At 47.3% G+C, this 15,937-nt stretch overlaps 10 protein-coding genes across 10 annotated transcripts; 3 read left to right on the plus strand and 7 right to left on the minus strand.

The window, feature by feature from the left end:
* Positions 1 to 109: 109 nt before the first annotated feature.
* HD556DRAFT_1312222 (uncharacterized protein) lies at positions 110 to 2,592 on the plus strand (the record flags this gene model as incomplete). The annotated part of the gene is made up of 11 exons (XM_041300627.1): positions 110 to 311; positions 365 to 467; positions 517 to 713; positions 763 to 850; positions 899 to 1,004; positions 1,056 to 1,206; positions 1,319 to 1,579; positions 1,635 to 1,747; positions 1,796 to 1,911; positions 1,962 to 2,318; positions 2,376 to 2,592. The coding sequence occupies 11 exons, from the start codon at positions 110 to 112 to the stop codon at positions 2,590 to 2,592; spliced, it is 1,911 nt and encodes a 636-aa protein (XP_041155377.1).
* On the minus strand, positions 2,479 to 3,586 carry HD556DRAFT_912820 (uncharacterized protein). Its single transcript, XM_041312015.1, has 3 exons — positions 3,352 to 3,586; positions 3,140 to 3,292; positions 2,479 to 3,084 (listed from the first exon to the last, which is right to left on the minus strand). The coding sequence occupies exons 1-3, from the start codon at positions 3,448 to 3,450 to the stop codon at positions 2,635 to 2,637; spliced, it is 702 nt and encodes a 233-aa protein (XP_041155378.1). The 5' UTR covers positions 3,451 to 3,586; the 3' UTR covers positions 2,479 to 2,634.
* Positions 3,383 to 5,636, plus strand: HD556DRAFT_912652 (uncharacterized protein). The gene is made up of 4 exons (XM_041312014.1): positions 3,383 to 3,836; positions 3,898 to 4,596; positions 4,646 to 5,392; positions 5,447 to 5,636. Exons 1-4 carry the CDS (start codon positions 3,723 to 3,725, stop codon positions 5,528 to 5,530), a joined length of 1,644 nt encoding a protein of 547 aa, XP_041155379.1. The 5' UTR covers positions 3,383 to 3,722; the 3' UTR covers positions 5,531 to 5,636.
* A 131-nt stretch (positions 5,637 to 5,767) lies between these two features.
* On the minus strand, positions 5,768 to 6,459 carry HD556DRAFT_1245732 (uncharacterized protein; the record flags this gene model as incomplete). Its single annotated transcript, XM_041298551.1, has 3 exons — positions 5,768 to 6,158; positions 6,219 to 6,318; positions 6,375 to 6,459. 3 exons carry the CDS (start codon positions 6,457 to 6,459, stop codon positions 5,768 to 5,770), a joined length of 576 nt encoding a protein of 191 aa, XP_041155380.1.
* Positions 6,460 to 6,640: 181 nt separating this feature from the next.
* HD556DRAFT_1276590 (uncharacterized protein) lies at positions 6,641 to 7,750 on the minus strand (the record flags this gene model as incomplete). Its single annotated transcript, XM_041299239.1, has 1 exon — positions 6,641 to 7,750. One exon carries the CDS (start codon positions 7,748 to 7,750, stop codon positions 6,965 to 6,967), a length of 786 nt encoding a protein of 261 aa, XP_041155381.1. The 3' UTR covers positions 6,641 to 6,964.
* A 343-nt stretch (positions 7,751 to 8,093) lies between these two features.
* On the minus strand, positions 8,094 to 9,090 carry HD556DRAFT_912886 (uncharacterized protein). Its single transcript, XM_041312017.1, has 2 exons — positions 8,425 to 9,090; positions 8,094 to 8,369 (listed from the first exon to the last, which is right to left on the minus strand). The coding sequence occupies exons 1-2, from the start codon at positions 8,838 to 8,840 to the stop codon at positions 8,288 to 8,290; spliced, it is 498 nt and encodes a 165-aa protein (XP_041155382.1). The 5' UTR covers positions 8,841 to 9,090; the 3' UTR covers positions 8,094 to 8,287.
* Positions 8,989 to 9,512, plus strand: HD556DRAFT_1448090 (uncharacterized protein; the record flags this gene model as incomplete). The annotated part of the gene is made up of 2 exons (XM_041307376.1): positions 8,989 to 9,060; positions 9,111 to 9,512. 2 exons carry the CDS (start codon positions 8,989 to 8,991, stop codon positions 9,510 to 9,512), a joined length of 474 nt encoding a protein of 157 aa, XP_041155383.1.
* Positions 9,513 to 10,213: 701 nt separating this feature from the next.
* HD556DRAFT_912882 (uncharacterized protein) lies at positions 10,214 to 11,806 on the minus strand. Its single transcript, XM_041312016.1, has 6 exons — positions 11,572 to 11,806; positions 11,444 to 11,513; positions 11,224 to 11,397; positions 10,875 to 11,173; positions 10,753 to 10,829; positions 10,214 to 10,705 (listed from the first exon to the last, which is right to left on the minus strand). Exons 1-6 carry the CDS (start codon positions 11,657 to 11,659, stop codon positions 10,439 to 10,441), a joined length of 975 nt encoding a protein of 324 aa, XP_041155384.1. The 5' UTR covers positions 11,660 to 11,806; the 3' UTR covers positions 10,214 to 10,438.
* Positions 11,617 to 13,216, minus strand: HD556DRAFT_912938 (uncharacterized protein). The gene is made up of 4 exons (XM_041312018.1): positions 12,892 to 13,216; positions 12,543 to 12,837; positions 12,302 to 12,491; positions 11,617 to 12,248 (listed from the first exon to the last, which is right to left on the minus strand). Exons 1-4 carry the CDS (start codon positions 12,905 to 12,907, stop codon positions 11,925 to 11,927), a joined length of 825 nt encoding a protein of 274 aa, XP_041155385.1. The 5' UTR covers positions 12,908 to 13,216; the 3' UTR covers positions 11,617 to 11,924.
* Positions 13,217 to 15,079: 1,863 nt separating this feature from the next.
* Positions 15,080 to 15,517, minus strand: HD556DRAFT_1245681 (uncharacterized protein; the record flags this gene model as incomplete). The annotated part of the gene is made up of 1 exon (XM_041298547.1): positions 15,080 to 15,517. A coding segment is annotated over one exon (438 nt), but the record flags the coding sequence as incomplete, so codon positions are not given.
* Between the last annotated feature and the right edge of the window lie 420 nt (positions 15,518 to 15,937).

Consider the following 15,937-nt stretch of genomic DNA (forward strand, 5'->3'; position numbering starts at 1 on the left):
CGGTTGTTTGGCAAAGGCTTTGGATCCAAACAAACGCGTCCACATTGAGAACAGTCACGTGGGGGAACTCTCATTCTCGCTCACTGGTTACTTACGGTCACTCGATTCCATGTCTGACACAGAGCAGGATATAACCGTGCTCGGAAAGCGTGGTAGAAACTCGGACGATGATACAGGTCGTCTGCAGGATGGTGAAGATGGTCCCATGCCAGCTGCCGACGCAGCCATAAACCAAGACGACAGCGATGATGATGTTGGTCCTATGCCTCTACCTGCGAACGCAAATGGTGGATCCAAAAGGAAGCGCAGAGGTGAGTCGTACGATTATCAGTCTGTGAATCATTGACCTACAATTCAATGCTAGTGGTCCCTCACGAGAAACTGTACCTTGACCACCTCCCAGATGCAGAACAGTACTACAAAAGCTACATGCATCGTGACTCACTGAGCTTCGTTGTTGTCACGAAGTAAGTCCAAGAGAATATCTATGGAGCGAGTATCTAAATCTCGAAACAGGACAGACTTTATCATCACTACGTCGGTTGACGGACATCTAAAATTCTGGAAGAAGCAGGACGAGGGCATCGAATTTGTGAAACACTTCCGTGCACACATGAGCCCCATAACTGGAGTATCATCAAGTGCAGATGGACAGCTTTTTGCCAGTATCTCGGAAGATGGGTCTGCAAAAGTGTTCGATGTGCTCAACTTCGGTGCGCAAGTGGCCTACATTTCTTTATCTTGGCGCTGACTAGTAAACAGACATGATCAACATGATAAAGCTCGGGTTTACCCCTCATGCGTGCTGTTGGGTACATAGACGAGGGCAAGCACAAGGCCTGCTGGCTGTGTGAGTATCTTGTGCAAATTCCTGGTTAACTTCTAACAAAGTATATAGCTCGGAGCAAGGGACGGGTACCATACGGCTTTATGATGGTCGCGGTAATGATTCCCCACTACTAACAATCGAAAAACTCCATCGTTTCCCTGTGCATTTGATGGCGGTGAGTCTACCCTATTTGAAGAAGCGCCTGATGTGACGGTCATTCCTTCAGTACAGCGACCGCTACGATACTGTGATCTCTGGTGATGAAAACGGTTTCGTTGAGTACTGGCAACCGTTTGAGCCTTTCGAGCCACCACGAAATATACCTGGCATGTGGTCATTGAAGTCTTCGACGGACCTCTACGAGTTCAAAAAGGCAAGTTAAAATTTCCATTTTGTAGCATTCGCTGACTTTTATCTAGACAAAATCAATCCCTGCTTGCATAACGCTTTCACCCGATTCCTCTTCCTTTGTTACATTTTCTCTTCCAGATCGTCAAATCCGCATATTTTCCTTCCTGAAAGGCAAACTGACTCGAAAGTACGATGAATCGTTGACAGCAATCCAGGAAATGCAACAGGCCAGTACCTCAATCCATCGCGTAGAGGACATGGAGTTTGGTAGGCGGCTGGCAGTGGAAAGGGAGCTTGAGATGCCAGGTCCAGACGGACGAATTCCTGCAATGTCGACCAATGTAGTGTGGGACGAAAGCGGGGCATTTGTCTTATATCCGACCTTACTCGGAATCAAAGGTTGGAAGTGACTTCTGTTTGGCAGACTCAAAACTGATATGTTACTGTTTCTCAGTGGTCAACACGGTGACGAACCGTGTTGTACGGTTACAGGGAAAGGATGAATCAGTTCGATGGATGAACCTTGCATTGTACCAGGGAGCGCCTGCAAAGAAAGGGCTAGCACCTGTATGTACCTATTCATGATTGAGGAACACTGACAAGCAACTTTTATAGGCGATGACAGCGTCTGCAAATCCCATGCTTGCCAACAAGGGTATTCGAGACCCGATCCTCTTTTGCACAGGATATAAACGCCAGCGTTTTTATCTTTTTACTCGATCCGAACCAGAGTAAGCACTTTATCATTTGACCTTGCTACGTCTTCATATCTGTATCACAGAGACAGCAAAATACACGACAGAGACGTCTTTAATGAACGGCCGACGCGTGAAGAACAGTCCATTGCCTCTGCGACTGCCCTTACCAAATCAGGACCATCACCTTTGGCTTCATCTGCAGTGATTCACACTTCCATGGGCGACATACATATGCGCCTATTTCCCCAACAATCTCCAAAGGCTGTGGAGAACTTTGTGGGCCACGCACGGAGCGGTTATTTCGAGGGTGTCATTTTCCACCGGGTCATTCCGAAGTTCATGATCCAGACTGGAGACCCATTGGGCGATGGCACAGGGGGGACGTCAATTTGGGACAGGGAATTTGAAGATGAGTTCTCCGCAGATTTGAAACATGACCGGTAATTATTTGGCGCTTGTCTCAGTCAAAATTCCATGGTTGATTGACTACATTACAGCCCGTATACCATCAGCATGGCAAACGCAGGTCCTAACACAAACGGCTCGCAGTTCTTCATTACCACTACAGCCACTCCATGGTTAGACAAGAAGCACACGATTTTTGGTCGCGCTATCTCTGGATTGGAGGTCATTCATAATATCGAAAACGTGAAGACGAATAAGATGGACAAGCCATTTGAAGACATCAAGATTGTCAATGTTGATGTCGATTAATTTGGATTACATATCTTTGCATCATCATCTTTGGAGAGATATTTAAAGCGCGACACGGTCCATAACCTCTACGTGATGATGAACCAAGAGCGATGACCCAATGGAAGAAAGGCTTTGTCGAAACTGTGATTGGAGGCGTTTTGTAACGCGTTCCGGAAATAACTCAGGGTTCGTCTCTGCAAGTAGACACGGGCAGGAGAACTTGAGTAGAGTATGCGACTGATTAGAGCTTGGTGAGGAAGATGTACATGACGTCGCTGGGACAACCATTGCTTCATAAACGTCCAAAGGTTGTCCGCTCAGGAATGATGTCTGATTAGCCGAGATAGGAACATATGCGACTGGATAACCGATCAAAGTTGCAGCCAGAGGAACAAGATTGTCCTGTGTCAAACCATCGACGAAGGAAAATGAGACATTGGCTTGAGATTCTAGCATGTCTGCATTCATGGCGCATATAATGTTCAGCACTGTCGTTGGCGTGCTATTCAGCTGCCAGGAAGCATTGAGAGGTTAAGGTGTTCTACGTTGTCTACATAGTACTCACCAGTGTAGGGAACGTATCAAGGAGAACGTATGTGACCGCCGCATTGTCCTCCAACAATGTTCGAGCGAAGGCTCGCAGTATGCGAGAGTTTACGATGAACGACTGAAGTGACGAAGGATCGTACCAATGGACAACGTCAGCAAAAGTTGCACTCTGGTTCATCCGCCTTCGATAAATCGTGCTGCAGTGAATGCCCGGTGATCAAAACGTACCTTCGACCGCAAGCCACCCAGCACATGGGAAAACAAGCTAACGGGGTCCTGCACTGCGAACGTGTCCACTAAGCAAGCAGAACTGCAGATCATGATCATGTCAACTCATATGTTTTTTGCGACTACCAAGTCTTACCGGATGCCATGAGCGATCAGACATAGATCGGTTGAAAACTGTTCTAGTTTTCCAGGCCGAACCTTTCGCAGCGTCCTCTGCGCGAATAATTCCTCATGGGCTAGTCGATTGTTCTCTAGAAACGACCTCGACATCGACTTAGACTTTAGCCTTCTGTGGACGTTGTGTTTGTGGGGAAGTGTTTGGGCCCTATGTAGTGCACCCAGACTGATCGGCTCAGCTTCAAATTGTCCTAATGATGTTACAACAGGAAACGAATCCCACAGCCCAGCTCCAGTCTCTCGCTGAAGAACTCCAGTCTCATATACTGAGTTTTCTTCCTTATCGAGATATTCTTCGATGTACATCCGTGAGCTATAATTTGCTAATCGATGTTGTCCTTGATACCATGACTGACAGGTGTCTTTCAGTTATGCAAGGCCCTTCGCCAGGCGTACACATCGTGCTCCGAGCTTCAATACATTGTTGAGCTCGGTGGTCAACATCTCCTCCCTGTCCCTCACACTTATGACAATCGCACTTCTATTTTCAAGCGCCTACAACTCCTGAGAGATAACGCCCACGCATGGTTCAACTTTGATATCCACTCTTTCAAAACAGTCTCCATACCAGTCCATAACAAAATGTGGGTTGTCAATGGCCACCTTTGCCTGTGGGAGCGACATCATGACTCGACCACAATTTTTCCAATACTACCGAAACCTTCCCAATACACAATCGAGCGTAATGGGTCTCCGATGTCGTTACGTTCAGATCCCAATGCATACGGCTTCGATGTGCTCATGGACCCAGCGCAGAATCTAATTGCTGTCGTGTATGCCACTGTCGATGATGATTTCCAGTGGGATGACGAGAGGATCTATATCGACCTCGGGGCCCTGGATGGGGGAGGTATCCACCCTCAAGCCATTGGACGTACATTATTTCGCTCAGAGCTGCCTGGAATCCCGAGTGGTAATCGCACTTCAACAGACTTGGGGAAATTAAAACTCAAGTGTTTCGGAAGACATATCGCTCTGTGGCACTCCCGACAGATCACTTATGAATACTTCGACGAGAGGCTATGGGGGTTGCAGATTTGGGACTGGCAGCACTCAGCAACGTCCAGTGTGAGCTTTGGTCCGAAATAGTTGAAAGACTTGTTGACACTTGATTTAGAGCATCCTCAGTGCCACAATAAACCCAGCGTGTGAGGAAGCAATTGATTTTTGCTTCCTTGGAAACGACAGGTTGCTTATTTTCAGCGATGAGATGAAGCTCTATTTAATCGAGGACACATCCAAGGCGCCGCAGTTACTGGCTTGCTTCTTGTTGCCTGTATCACTGACGAGAATACAGTGCATATACTCAATGGATGATATTGCACATACCTCGCAACCCCAGAAACTAGCCCAACAAACGATGTGGGCTTTGGACCCTGAGCATCAGCTATTATCAATTGTCACATTCTCTCCGAGTCTCATATTCATCATTTCCACCACGATTTTCTTCGATCTCGAGTTGTTTGAGGGAATACTAGAAGCAATACCGTGGAAAAACTGGGGCCCTTTGAATGCTCGTGTATTCCAGACACCGAGCCGTTACAATATTTCCGTTGGTGGAAATCGAGTCTTGTTGGCATTTCCTGCAGATGACACGACTGGCATCTGGCATTCCCCCCAAAAGTATAGACTGCGTGTGATGGACTTCAGCCCGTTAGCTTTCGAGCGTCGACAAGGTCTAGGACGAGTCGTGAAAGAGCCATCTACGATAGAAATCACAGAGTCGCGGACGGGGGAGAGCTTCAAGTTGGCGGAGAGCTTAACGACATCCCTGCCATACGTCGAGGTTATGTTGGACCAAGACAGAACATTCGGATATCGTGGTTTTGAAAGGATATGGATTGATGCGGACAGAATTTATTTTGTAGGTTCTTCCCATTCTTCAAGAAGTGCGATTTACCGATTTTTATCTACATAGTATCATGGATCGAATCAGCTCGAGGTCATTGAGGTAACGTCAAGGGCTGCAGTTGCAGTAAAGCATATTACATCGTCAAACTAGCCCCAAGTAATATTGTACCGACTACAGGTCATATAGTATCTGAACTTCATTCAGGATGTAATCCAAACAAGGTTTTTGTACTCACATGTATACTAGATAGTCCCACCTCATGTAATATAACCTCGGATGATCAACGACGTCTAGAAACATGGTGCACATGCACATCGAGGCTGGCGAAATTGATGGTCAGTTAGAAGACAAAGAAGCAACCAATGTCATCAAGCATACTTGCGTTATCTACGCCCCAGCAGATATATACTTCATTCTTTCGAGCTCAGATATGCTTTGTTGCTCCTGCACAATCCACTTATTTGATGCACGTACGATCCAGGTCAAAAAAGCGGCGGTACACCACCATGCTGTGGTCTGCCACATTTTCCCGCTCAGAACTGAAATTACAGGAGAAACTGCTGATAGCCCAAACGCGACGCTATAAGGAAGAGGAGTTATTCGCCGTTTAGCAAGAACCAAATTCCGGGAGCGAGCGAGCAGAGCAGCGTTTGCATGGAGGATGATCGCGAGGAGTGTCAAGATAGGACTTAAATAGAGTGGTGACTCCGGTCTACCGGCTGGTGGAAAGATAACGACTAATGGACTGTTGTAGTCAGAGGAGATGTAGATTATATGCCTGGTAAAATAATATACGTCGAACCTGTATCACTGCAATTGCAGTCATATTGTTGCTCACAGTAAAAAAGACAGCGCGAGCGTAATCTGTAACGCAATGCGGTTCTGATTATTCGATGCTGCATTCAGGCTCTTGATGTTGTCAATAAGTTCGCTTTGTTCTACAATCACGAATCAACATCTCTGACACCTCAACGAAAATGTTTGCCTACGTCACCTTGTTCATCCAGTATGTATGTGTCATGGGATCCAGAGGGTTCAGATGAGTATTTGAATGGGTTCCTTCGTCGGAGAGCATCCATGTCCAAAGTTTGATATGGGACTTGACTTTGGGACAAGTTGTAACGAATGAGGAGCCTGCGCAAGAGGTATCCGTTGAAGCTAGCACCAAATAAGTCCACAGATGGGTCACGTGCGTTTTATTAATACCTTATCAGCCCTGCTTAAATACAACGGCCCGCTGGGCATCCCAGGACCCTGCCTCGTGTCAGCGCGGGAATAATCATCCCTTCTGTTCGAACCGCTTTTTTTTTCCATTTTTCTGTCAACCAGGTTGTGCGCGTTCTGGCCTTTTGGAGGCGCGCTGTTCCCGCGCGGCATGCTACCAATGGCCTGTTCCTGGCCGGTGTGTCCTGTAACTGTGGCTTTGCAACTTTTTCTGGCATTTGCAATACAATTGTGTGCTCAAATTATGCTACCTCCCAATGCAACTAGTGTTCTCATTGATTCCCTCTTCTTCGCAGGCCCTTCCGAAATCATAGTCATATTTGTTGCCAGTTTCTCGTCATCAATCCTACCTCTTTGCCTTTATGCTGATACCAACATATAAGAAATTGTAACGTCCTTGTCACCTTCGACACATTCGTATCCCCCGAGGCACCACATCATGATTGGCATATCCTGGCAAGTTATTGTTGTGTCCCCCAGCGTTTTCATTGGACCGAAGTCCCACCTGAGAACGTCGTCGTCCACAGTACTCCGCATTGCGTGTGGACAATAACCGCCCTTGCTCCTGCTTCCATCCTCTCTCTCGCACATATGCTCTCCCAAATGGAATGGATCCGCGCTCACTCTGAACCCTCGCCTTCTGTATTTCATCAGTACGTGCAGTGTACGCAGGTGGGTTAGGTTCTCCAGATACATTCGAGGGTTGACCAGGCTTTTGTTTGCGGTCGTCCAGCGTGGGTACAGGCACACAATTGAGCGCGCTGTGATATAGTTCATGACCGCCGTGGAGTGAAATTGCACGACAGGCGCCAGAGCACATTTCCAGTCAGTGACGATGATGTCCACTTCCATATCTTCGTTCTGCAATTTGTGCATCTTCAAGATTGCAGAGCTGTCGTATTCCGTCTTTTTCTTCACCTCTTCCATGCACTTATATCCTTCCCTCTCTTTGAAGTGATCTAGTACCTCCGTTTCGAACTTCTCAGTGGTGTAGACATCCATGTCGCGCCCCACAATTGCTTCCCGCTCGGCTTGCAGGAGAGTGAGCGCGCAGGAGCCGGATACGACTGCACCCGTGCGGTCCAACAGATTAATGAAGGCATCGGCGTCGACGACGAAGCGCCAGAATAATTTGATCCGTCGCATCGCGATGTAATGCGCTATGCCATCTTTGTTCTCCCTCCGTGTGCTCGCGAAATCTATGAGGTCGGGGAGGGCCATTTGTTCCATGATGTTAGTTTGGACTTCTGCGCTCAGCATGCCGATGCAACCATTGTTCTGTTGCATGGCGTTCATGACAAGTTGTGTATAGAGGGGTTAGTCGTTCAGACGCAGCCCCTTTCTTGTCCTTTCGCTTTTTTCCAATCTGCACGTCCCGTTCTCCTCGGACTTGTAATTGTCATTTGCAGTCACTGTGTCTCGCGTTTGCAAGTGGCTGGGCTGTATCTCCTCATATTAACGTCGCTAGTAGCAATAACCAGGCGAGCTCTGCCATCGTCCCCTTCAGCTTTGTCCTGCATATATTATGCAGAGTATTTAACCGATCTTTCTCTACATCCAATACCATCTATTTCAATCTTAATCACCATTACTCAACACTCTTCCGGAGACCTTCAACGCGCTCAAGAAGGTAATGTCATTGCTGCCCTCGACATTAGCAGTCGCTACCTTTTGATCGGCGCTCTAGGCAGCCGCCATCTCTTCTTTGTCCTTGGCCGCAGATCCTTCTCCTTCCCCGACTTCAGGTGGGACCTTGGCTATGATACTTCGTTTGATGATTTATTAGTGTAGGCCACTTGTTGTGATTGGGCCCTGCTTACAATTCGACGGCTCTCATGACTTCCATATAGTCCCCTCTGCTAACATTGATGATTGCGCTCCTGTTGATTGACTTGAACGCAAGGTAAGGGCATGCCCCTTTTCCATGGAGCCCTTGGTCGTATAATACTATCATGTCAAACGGCTCCCCTTCGCTCTCGCCACCATTCGAATAAGCTATTCTGGCTCCTTTTAGTTGCGCTTCTGGTCTGAAAAATTTTCTTCCAGCCGAGAATAGATTCTGTTGTGTGAGTTGCCCTTCATTTAGTTGCACGTCTACAAAGCCGTTTTGCTGCGCAAATGATACCAGGCATGCAGTGACAGTGTGTTCGTTCGACATGTTGTGTGAGTTGCTATTCCCCTCATAGTTCCTAGGCTTTAAATATTGTTCGAGATATCGTCTCCGCCCCTGAATCATCTGACGTCAATTATCCATCCGTTGGTCCTCTCGGATGTCTCGTCTGTCTCTTTCGGTGGTCTCGTCTTTGATTTTATAAGCATATGTCAACTCCAGTTTCCCACATTTCTCCCTCACCAGTACCACATTCTCCCTTTTTCTTGTCAGTATGGTAGCCATTCCTTCTACGCCCATTGATCACATCTACTCTACGGAGAATCACATGTTCTCCCATGAGCCCGTACGTCCTTGTCTCCTTTTTGATGTCGTCTCTTGATGTGATATATCCAGGTTGGCCGCACCTATCATCGCGCTTTTTTCTATGCCACAGGCTGTTCTGAGGCTGTTCTGACTTATGTCCCGCAAGACGCCGATGGCTTCGTTCGTGCACATATGTGGATCGGGGCTGGCCAATACTCCTCTGATCATTCTATGTGTTCATCCATCCTTCCAGTCCACGGTTTCCCCGGTGCTACCCATAGTCTCTTTGTGGATGCTTACAGTGTGCTCTATTATTTGCGACATTCTTCCCTTCCCCGAAATCAAGCTATCGCCGTTGACCATACACATCATTGTGATTTACAGTGGTCCGGCGATGTCTTAGTTATCAAGCATATCGGCCACAATTTCCATACTTATCAGTCCATGACTTATGACGAAAAGGCCCTTGTAGATGCCATCTTGACGTGGTAGGTTTGTCGTCATTGCGTCGAGCTCCCCATGTGATATCTTGGCCATTCCAGTGTGCTGCATTCTTTGTGACATAGCCAGTCGAAGCCTCGTCCATGATGTATTCTCTAGTACACTACAATTGTTCAATATAATGCATCAGACGCCTCTCGCTAGCCTCCTGTAATGGATCTCTCCCGCTCCTGATATACCACCATAACGTTTTCCCCAATTCATCGCAGTCCAAGTCAAAGGCAGGAGAATCTGGCACAAATCCTTCACCGTTCTTCACAATCACTACCTCGCCTTTTGGGCACTTTCTCCCAAAAATTTCCCTCAACACTGGATGCAAAGATCTTTTGTCGTCGTCTCTTGTCGTGAAGTAGATGTGATAATACCAGTGCGTGATCTTTTGTTCTTTTGGAAATAATACCAGCGGCGCCTGCGGTTCTCCATCAGGCAATAACCTCTCTATGATTTGTAGTCCTTGCAAATTCGATGTCGGCCGTGCCTGCCTTACGGGCAATAAGTTAGCCAATAGGAGTACGAGTCCCTGGGTAACGCTCGTTGATACTGTCATGTCATCGGGAATCCTGACAGCGATACATGCTCTGGCTGCTGCCTCCGACCTCACCTGCGCACGCATCCGCTTCATCCGCTGTCCGTGAATCAGTATGTATTGATTATTATTCTCGGTCATCCTTACCTTGATACTCAGCACACAGTCTGGATATTGCTCACTGATGAAGCTGCATATCTGTCGATGTGTGTAGTCTCCACGACACTCTATATCTGCTATAGCTAGCAGCAGTTCAGATCTCGTTGGATGTGGTTCCATGGTGAATTTCAAGCCAAATTTTATTTTCCGTTTGTCATAGTCCTCTGAATTCACCAAAATGATGTCATTGCATTATATACGTCATACAGCTCCCTAACTTGTTTGTCTCGTCTTAAATAGCTAAACCGTCGATCTGGCTGGTCCCTTGATTGTCTTCTTCCGGCATGTCGCTGATGTCCAAGAGAGAAATTGCAATCATCTCGTATTGCGCGCGAGAGTGCCACTTATCTTCCAATTTTTTGGAGTATTTTGTCATCTTCATCTCCAACAGTATGAGATCTCCAGTTTTGAGATCCCCAAGGTTCCAAAGAGGCCTCTCGCTATATGTTTTCAGAGATCCTTCCGCTCTGACATCATATACTGCATCGAAGAGCATTGCCTGCAGTTTGATTAGCTCCGCATACCGCTGATCCACAATCTACGCACCGTTGTCTCTCCATCATTCTTCTTGCCATTCTGCCATTTGATGGCACGAATCACTTGCGCCGACTGCTGATTGATATCTAGGGACGTGTGAGCTTTGTGCGGTCATGTTGTCTATCACTTACTCAGTGTCGGGCTTGACATCTTCGCCAGCAAAATCGCACTTTGCTGGCCTAACGACTTGGAGAGAGGCATGACAGTCAACGACGCCTGATTCTCTGGTGCACCAAATTTGGTGAACCACATTCTTGCAATCCGCCCGACAACCCATAAAGTCAGCGGCTCTCCAGTGGCAGGATTGCACAAGATCTTGCTCCGATCATTGACAGGATTATATTGTCCCCAAGTTGCTGTGGGCAACAACTTGCCGAGAGCATATATGTTTGCCTTTGCGTTAGTATATCCTGATAGCTTGCGTAGCCGTCTGGTAACGGCAATGAAGATTCGACGCCTCATGATATTGCATGCACTCACCCTACTAATATTTCATCGTACCCCTCAATTTCTGAGTCGTCTATGAGACATTTCGTCGGATTTGGCAGCACAGATCGAACAGTGAGTGTCGGCTGAAGTGCGCCAGGTGTCCGTTTGACGCCTGCTGATCCACCTTTTTGTGCGCCATCGCTCTGGCTCATCGTTGCAGTTGTCCTGCCCAATGTCAGTCTCTCATCAGCACAAGGACTTTGTGACTTACTCCTCAGTCTCTTCATGATGCTGAGTGACATCAGTCTCTTTGCCTGTATCAACGTCGTTTGACTCGCCCCCTATCAAATCGATTAATGGAGACGCCAAAGCTTTTCGTGAGTCATGCATATGACTTACCAGTGTCTGCTGTTCTCGCTTTCTTGTACGGGCGTGCATCAGAGATGGCCTCTCCGTCATAGACAGTGTCGTGTTTCGCTTTCGTCATGGTCAAGAGAGAAGAAACAATATTTCAAAAGACCCTATCCGCAGGGTTAAGTAAGATTATTTGATGCCCTCCTAACAATACCAATAAACAACTGCAAATATGTCCGTACTGAAGGTTCACATAGCATTCCTCTATTCTTCATCGAAGCTCAGAGCTGTGTGACTCTTCTTTGCGGGTCTTTCTTGTGGAGGCGGTGTAGACGTGCGCTTTCGGTCAGACATGCTGTTGTCCTGGCACAAATCATTAGTGCAATGTTGTCGTCTACTCATCTGAAACTCACAAGCTTCATTTTTTCGACATAGCCTGCAGGAATCATGCGTACGATGTGAGTGCATGTCAGAAAACATTTCAGTGTTGTCCCTTTATTCCGTTGGCGACTCAACACGAAATCCAATTCCGCACCGACATCCACGAAATCTCCTTCAGTTAATAAGACAGCATCCATGGGCAGTATTTTGCCAGCACTCGTCAAATCAGCTATCGTCAAGGGACGTACAGCACTCCAATGCTCTTGTATGCGCAAGTATTTCCCTTCTGGATCTTGTGTCGCTGAAAGGGCAGGTGTTTTGGATCCGCGAGGCTTATCTCTCTGTTTCTGATGAGTCAGCTCAACATCGTCATTGTTTTCTAGAATGCACCGACTTTGATGAATGCGCGCCTTTGCAAATACAATTCCTTTTTCTGCGGTATGCCTTGCATCGGCAAATGCAAGCGTCTGCTGACATATTCGCAAGCGAGATTAAGAGAGTCGATAGTTGCCTCCCAAGCCTTTGCATGCCCGCCCGACGAGATAGTAACATGTTGGACTGCACGCGTTACATCAGCCTCTTGGCTATAAGATTTCAGTCTCATCTGTTCGAAGCCAGCCCAACTGTTTACTTACCCAGTCCAGTTACCGAACCTTTCCACACGGAATTCGCGCAGAAGTCCTTGAAGTCTGAGAGCCACAGGATACACCGTTCCTGGCTCGCCATCTGGAATATGCTTGTAAATCAAAATACGGTCCCTGGATTTATCCTTTCGCTCGGGATCTTGATAAACATCTGCCCAATCCGCCATATCTCGCAACGATGAAGGGAATAATTCCCATGATGCGTAATCGTAGTCTCCTTGCAGTCTTTGGATTTCTTTTTTCATTGGTGCAGGCCACAACTCAAAGGCCATTGTATTTTCAGATGCTGTGCCAATGTTTAGTTTCATGCAAATTAACCACCTAAGACTGTGTCACTCACCTGCTAGAAACGACATGATGATGATAAGTAGACAAGGAGACGCACCCCATCCTTTGTTAGCATGGGAGCCAACGGCTGTCTCAGATGTTCGAGGTGATTGACGTCATTTTTGCTTTTGTAATCGCATCACGTGAGAGTTGGAAGGAGTCCCACGTCATTGAGAGAAGTGATGATCTTTATGCGACGCATTCGAATGATTTTGCTCATCAAGATCCTGTATTGCAATCAATTTCGTTTTGCAATTGTTCCTACAATGCGGTCCTTTGTTGTTCTGTGTGGTTATGACAACTCTCCGGCGTAGTATGCGGTCATTCAAATCTAGAAGCGCCCATGGATGTTTAGGAGGGCGAAAACTGACTAAGCTCATCTTCAGCGGCAATGACGCTCCTAAAAAAACACGGTGTCTTACCACCATTTTATCATTATGCAGGCCACTGTCTTCGAGCTCCTCAAAACTTCAGACGACCAATGTGCCTTCATTTTCAGTTCGTCTGCTGTGTATTTCGTTTCAAACAGTCGTTGACTGTTATTAGAACGTCAGTTGTCTGGCGGTAATCGAGTCTTCATCGTATCCAGCGAGGAAATGAATGTTGCTCTAGAATCAGGCGACGACAGCACAGTATACACTGAATCTCCGTCTGTCATCGCCACAGTTGCTGTGTATGAGGATTGCGTAGAATTTAACCGTATGTGTGACAGTTAGGGAGGTCAATGTTGGTGCTCACATCAATCCAGGCATCGCTAATCTCATCCAGAATGATCCTGCGACATCAGTGGTCTATGCTGAGTCGCTTGAATTGGCACAAGATTTGGTACACTTTGCATTCACTGGTGAAAGAAGGGATTGACTGTATGCGCACTGGATGAGATTACGTCTTTTCCTTTGACATAAGATACAGTACAGAATGTTCCTGTTTCCCTAGCAAACACATTGGCTGTTCCAGCATGGCATATTCATGCGGATCCGAGACGGCACAATTCACGAGTCACTGCAAGGCAACAGTTAGAGTTAAGGCATGCGCAGAGGAATCCCTCCCTCTATGTCTCGCATCATGCGCCTTCTATGGGAGCACCGGTCCACAATTGTTGAACAAGACCTAAACTGAGAGTTTAGTACGCAAAAAACGAGATCTGAAGTATCTCAGACTTTATGTTCCCTGCATATCTATCTGTAGCTCGTTGGCATACTCCAGACCACTAACGTTTATCCCACCTTTCACGTTTCGGAGCTGAAGCCACATGTCCCAAACAACGCGGAGCTCTATCCTTCGCGGGAGCTCCAACGCCCAGGACCCATCGTGACAAAAACAGGGACCGTCGAATGGGAAATAGAGAGGATACTGGACAGACGAACACGTGGGCGAGGACACCAATATCTGATCCGTTGGCGCGGTTACGGTTCAGAAGCTGACGTTTGGGTACCCGGAAAAGAGCTTGAAGACTCAGACGCACTGGAAGATTACAACGCCAGACACAAGTTGACAGATGAAGACGCAGTGACCGATGAAGACACGCAAGAAGACACAACCGTTAGAAGAACACACGCCGATGAAAACCACACAATAGCTCGAGGAACGCAAACCGGAGAAAAGTCTTCGGAGAATGAGAGGTGTAAGCTGGACGCTTACCAACACGCTTATCTTATCGCACGTCATGTGACCTTTCCCCTTATATTCTGCTGCTCTTGTACCGTTTAGACCAGACTCGAGTCTCTTACCTACCATCACATACTCATTAGCACAACGCTCAAAGAACTCACAGTTTCGTCCTGTTACTTTCGCCTGATTAGTTCAGTGTTCCTTGTCGTTCTCCCGGACAAGGTTCCCTTTTTTATTTCTTGCTGTCGCTGATGCTCCTGCCAGGTGTCAAGCTACTAGCAGGATTGTCCCACCTCTGCAGTGTCTGCACTGACAGAAGGTGTCACGGTTCGTTTTCACCACTCATAGACATCATTTACGCCTTAAGACTTACGCAAACGGGACACAGGAACAAAACCAATCAGCTATCAATGTCTTTCATGTGTTGCGGCATGACATCTCTCTGGGTTCAACCTGTCAGACGCCCATCTCTTCTCTGGAAGATCGCATGGTATTTCGTACAGGATGATGGGTCGCATAATATTGTCGGCAGCTGTAGCACTTGGTATGTGATTCTGGTATTTATAACTTTGAGATTTCAAGTCACCATATCACGCCAGGTGACATTCCTGCTGAATCTTATCCAGCACCTTTGCCCATTTCCCTCCATTCCAAGAGCTAATTCTCGCCCACTCATCCTCCTTCAAGACGCGCTTGTACCAGAACAGTCGACTTGCCACGATGATGTCCGCATACGAGAACGTGTCTCCCATGACACACTCCTCGCCGCTCTTCTCGCGTAACGCTTCTCCCTTATTGAAACTCTGCTCAAGATATGCCCAATCTCCATCGCGTTTCGGGCCTTCGGGTGAAAAATCCTCCCACGGAAGGTGAAACCTCTCCGAGCGCGTTCGACAGAAATACTCCACGCTTGCGGGGTTCAGAATCTCTGCAACACGCACACATATCAGCTTTATGATGGGGTGCGCGTCGTTAAGATGTGCAGAGTCGAATACGCGAATGAGCATCTGAGAGCCGTGCGGGAAGATAGGCTATCTGTTCTTTGAGCTTGCCATTCACGTACTGTCGCAGTGCACATCATTCTTCACGTCCAGGCCGAATTGTCATTTGCAGTCACTGTGTCTCGCGTTTGCAAGTGGCTGGGCTGTATCTCCTCATATTAACGTCGCTAGTAGCAATAACTAGGCGAGCTCTGCCATCGTCCCCTTCAGCTTTGTCCTGCATATATTATGCAGAGTATTTAACCGATCTTTCTCTACATCCAATACCATCTATTTCAATCTTAATCACCATTACTCAACACTCTTCCGGAGACCTTCAACGCGCTCAAGAAGGTAATGTCATTGCTGCCCTCGACATTAGCAGTCGCTACCTTTTGATCGGCGCTCTAGGCAGCCGCCATCTCTTCTTTGTCCTTGGCCGCAGATCCTTCTCCTTCCCCGACTTCA

Source organism: Suillus plorans (assembly GCF_016647745.1).
Source record: "Suillus plorans strain S12 chromosome Unknown HD556scaffold_71, whole genome shotgun sequence".
Classification (NCBI taxonomy): domain Eukaryota; kingdom Fungi; phylum Basidiomycota; class Agaricomycetes; order Boletales; family Suillaceae; genus Suillus; species Suillus plorans.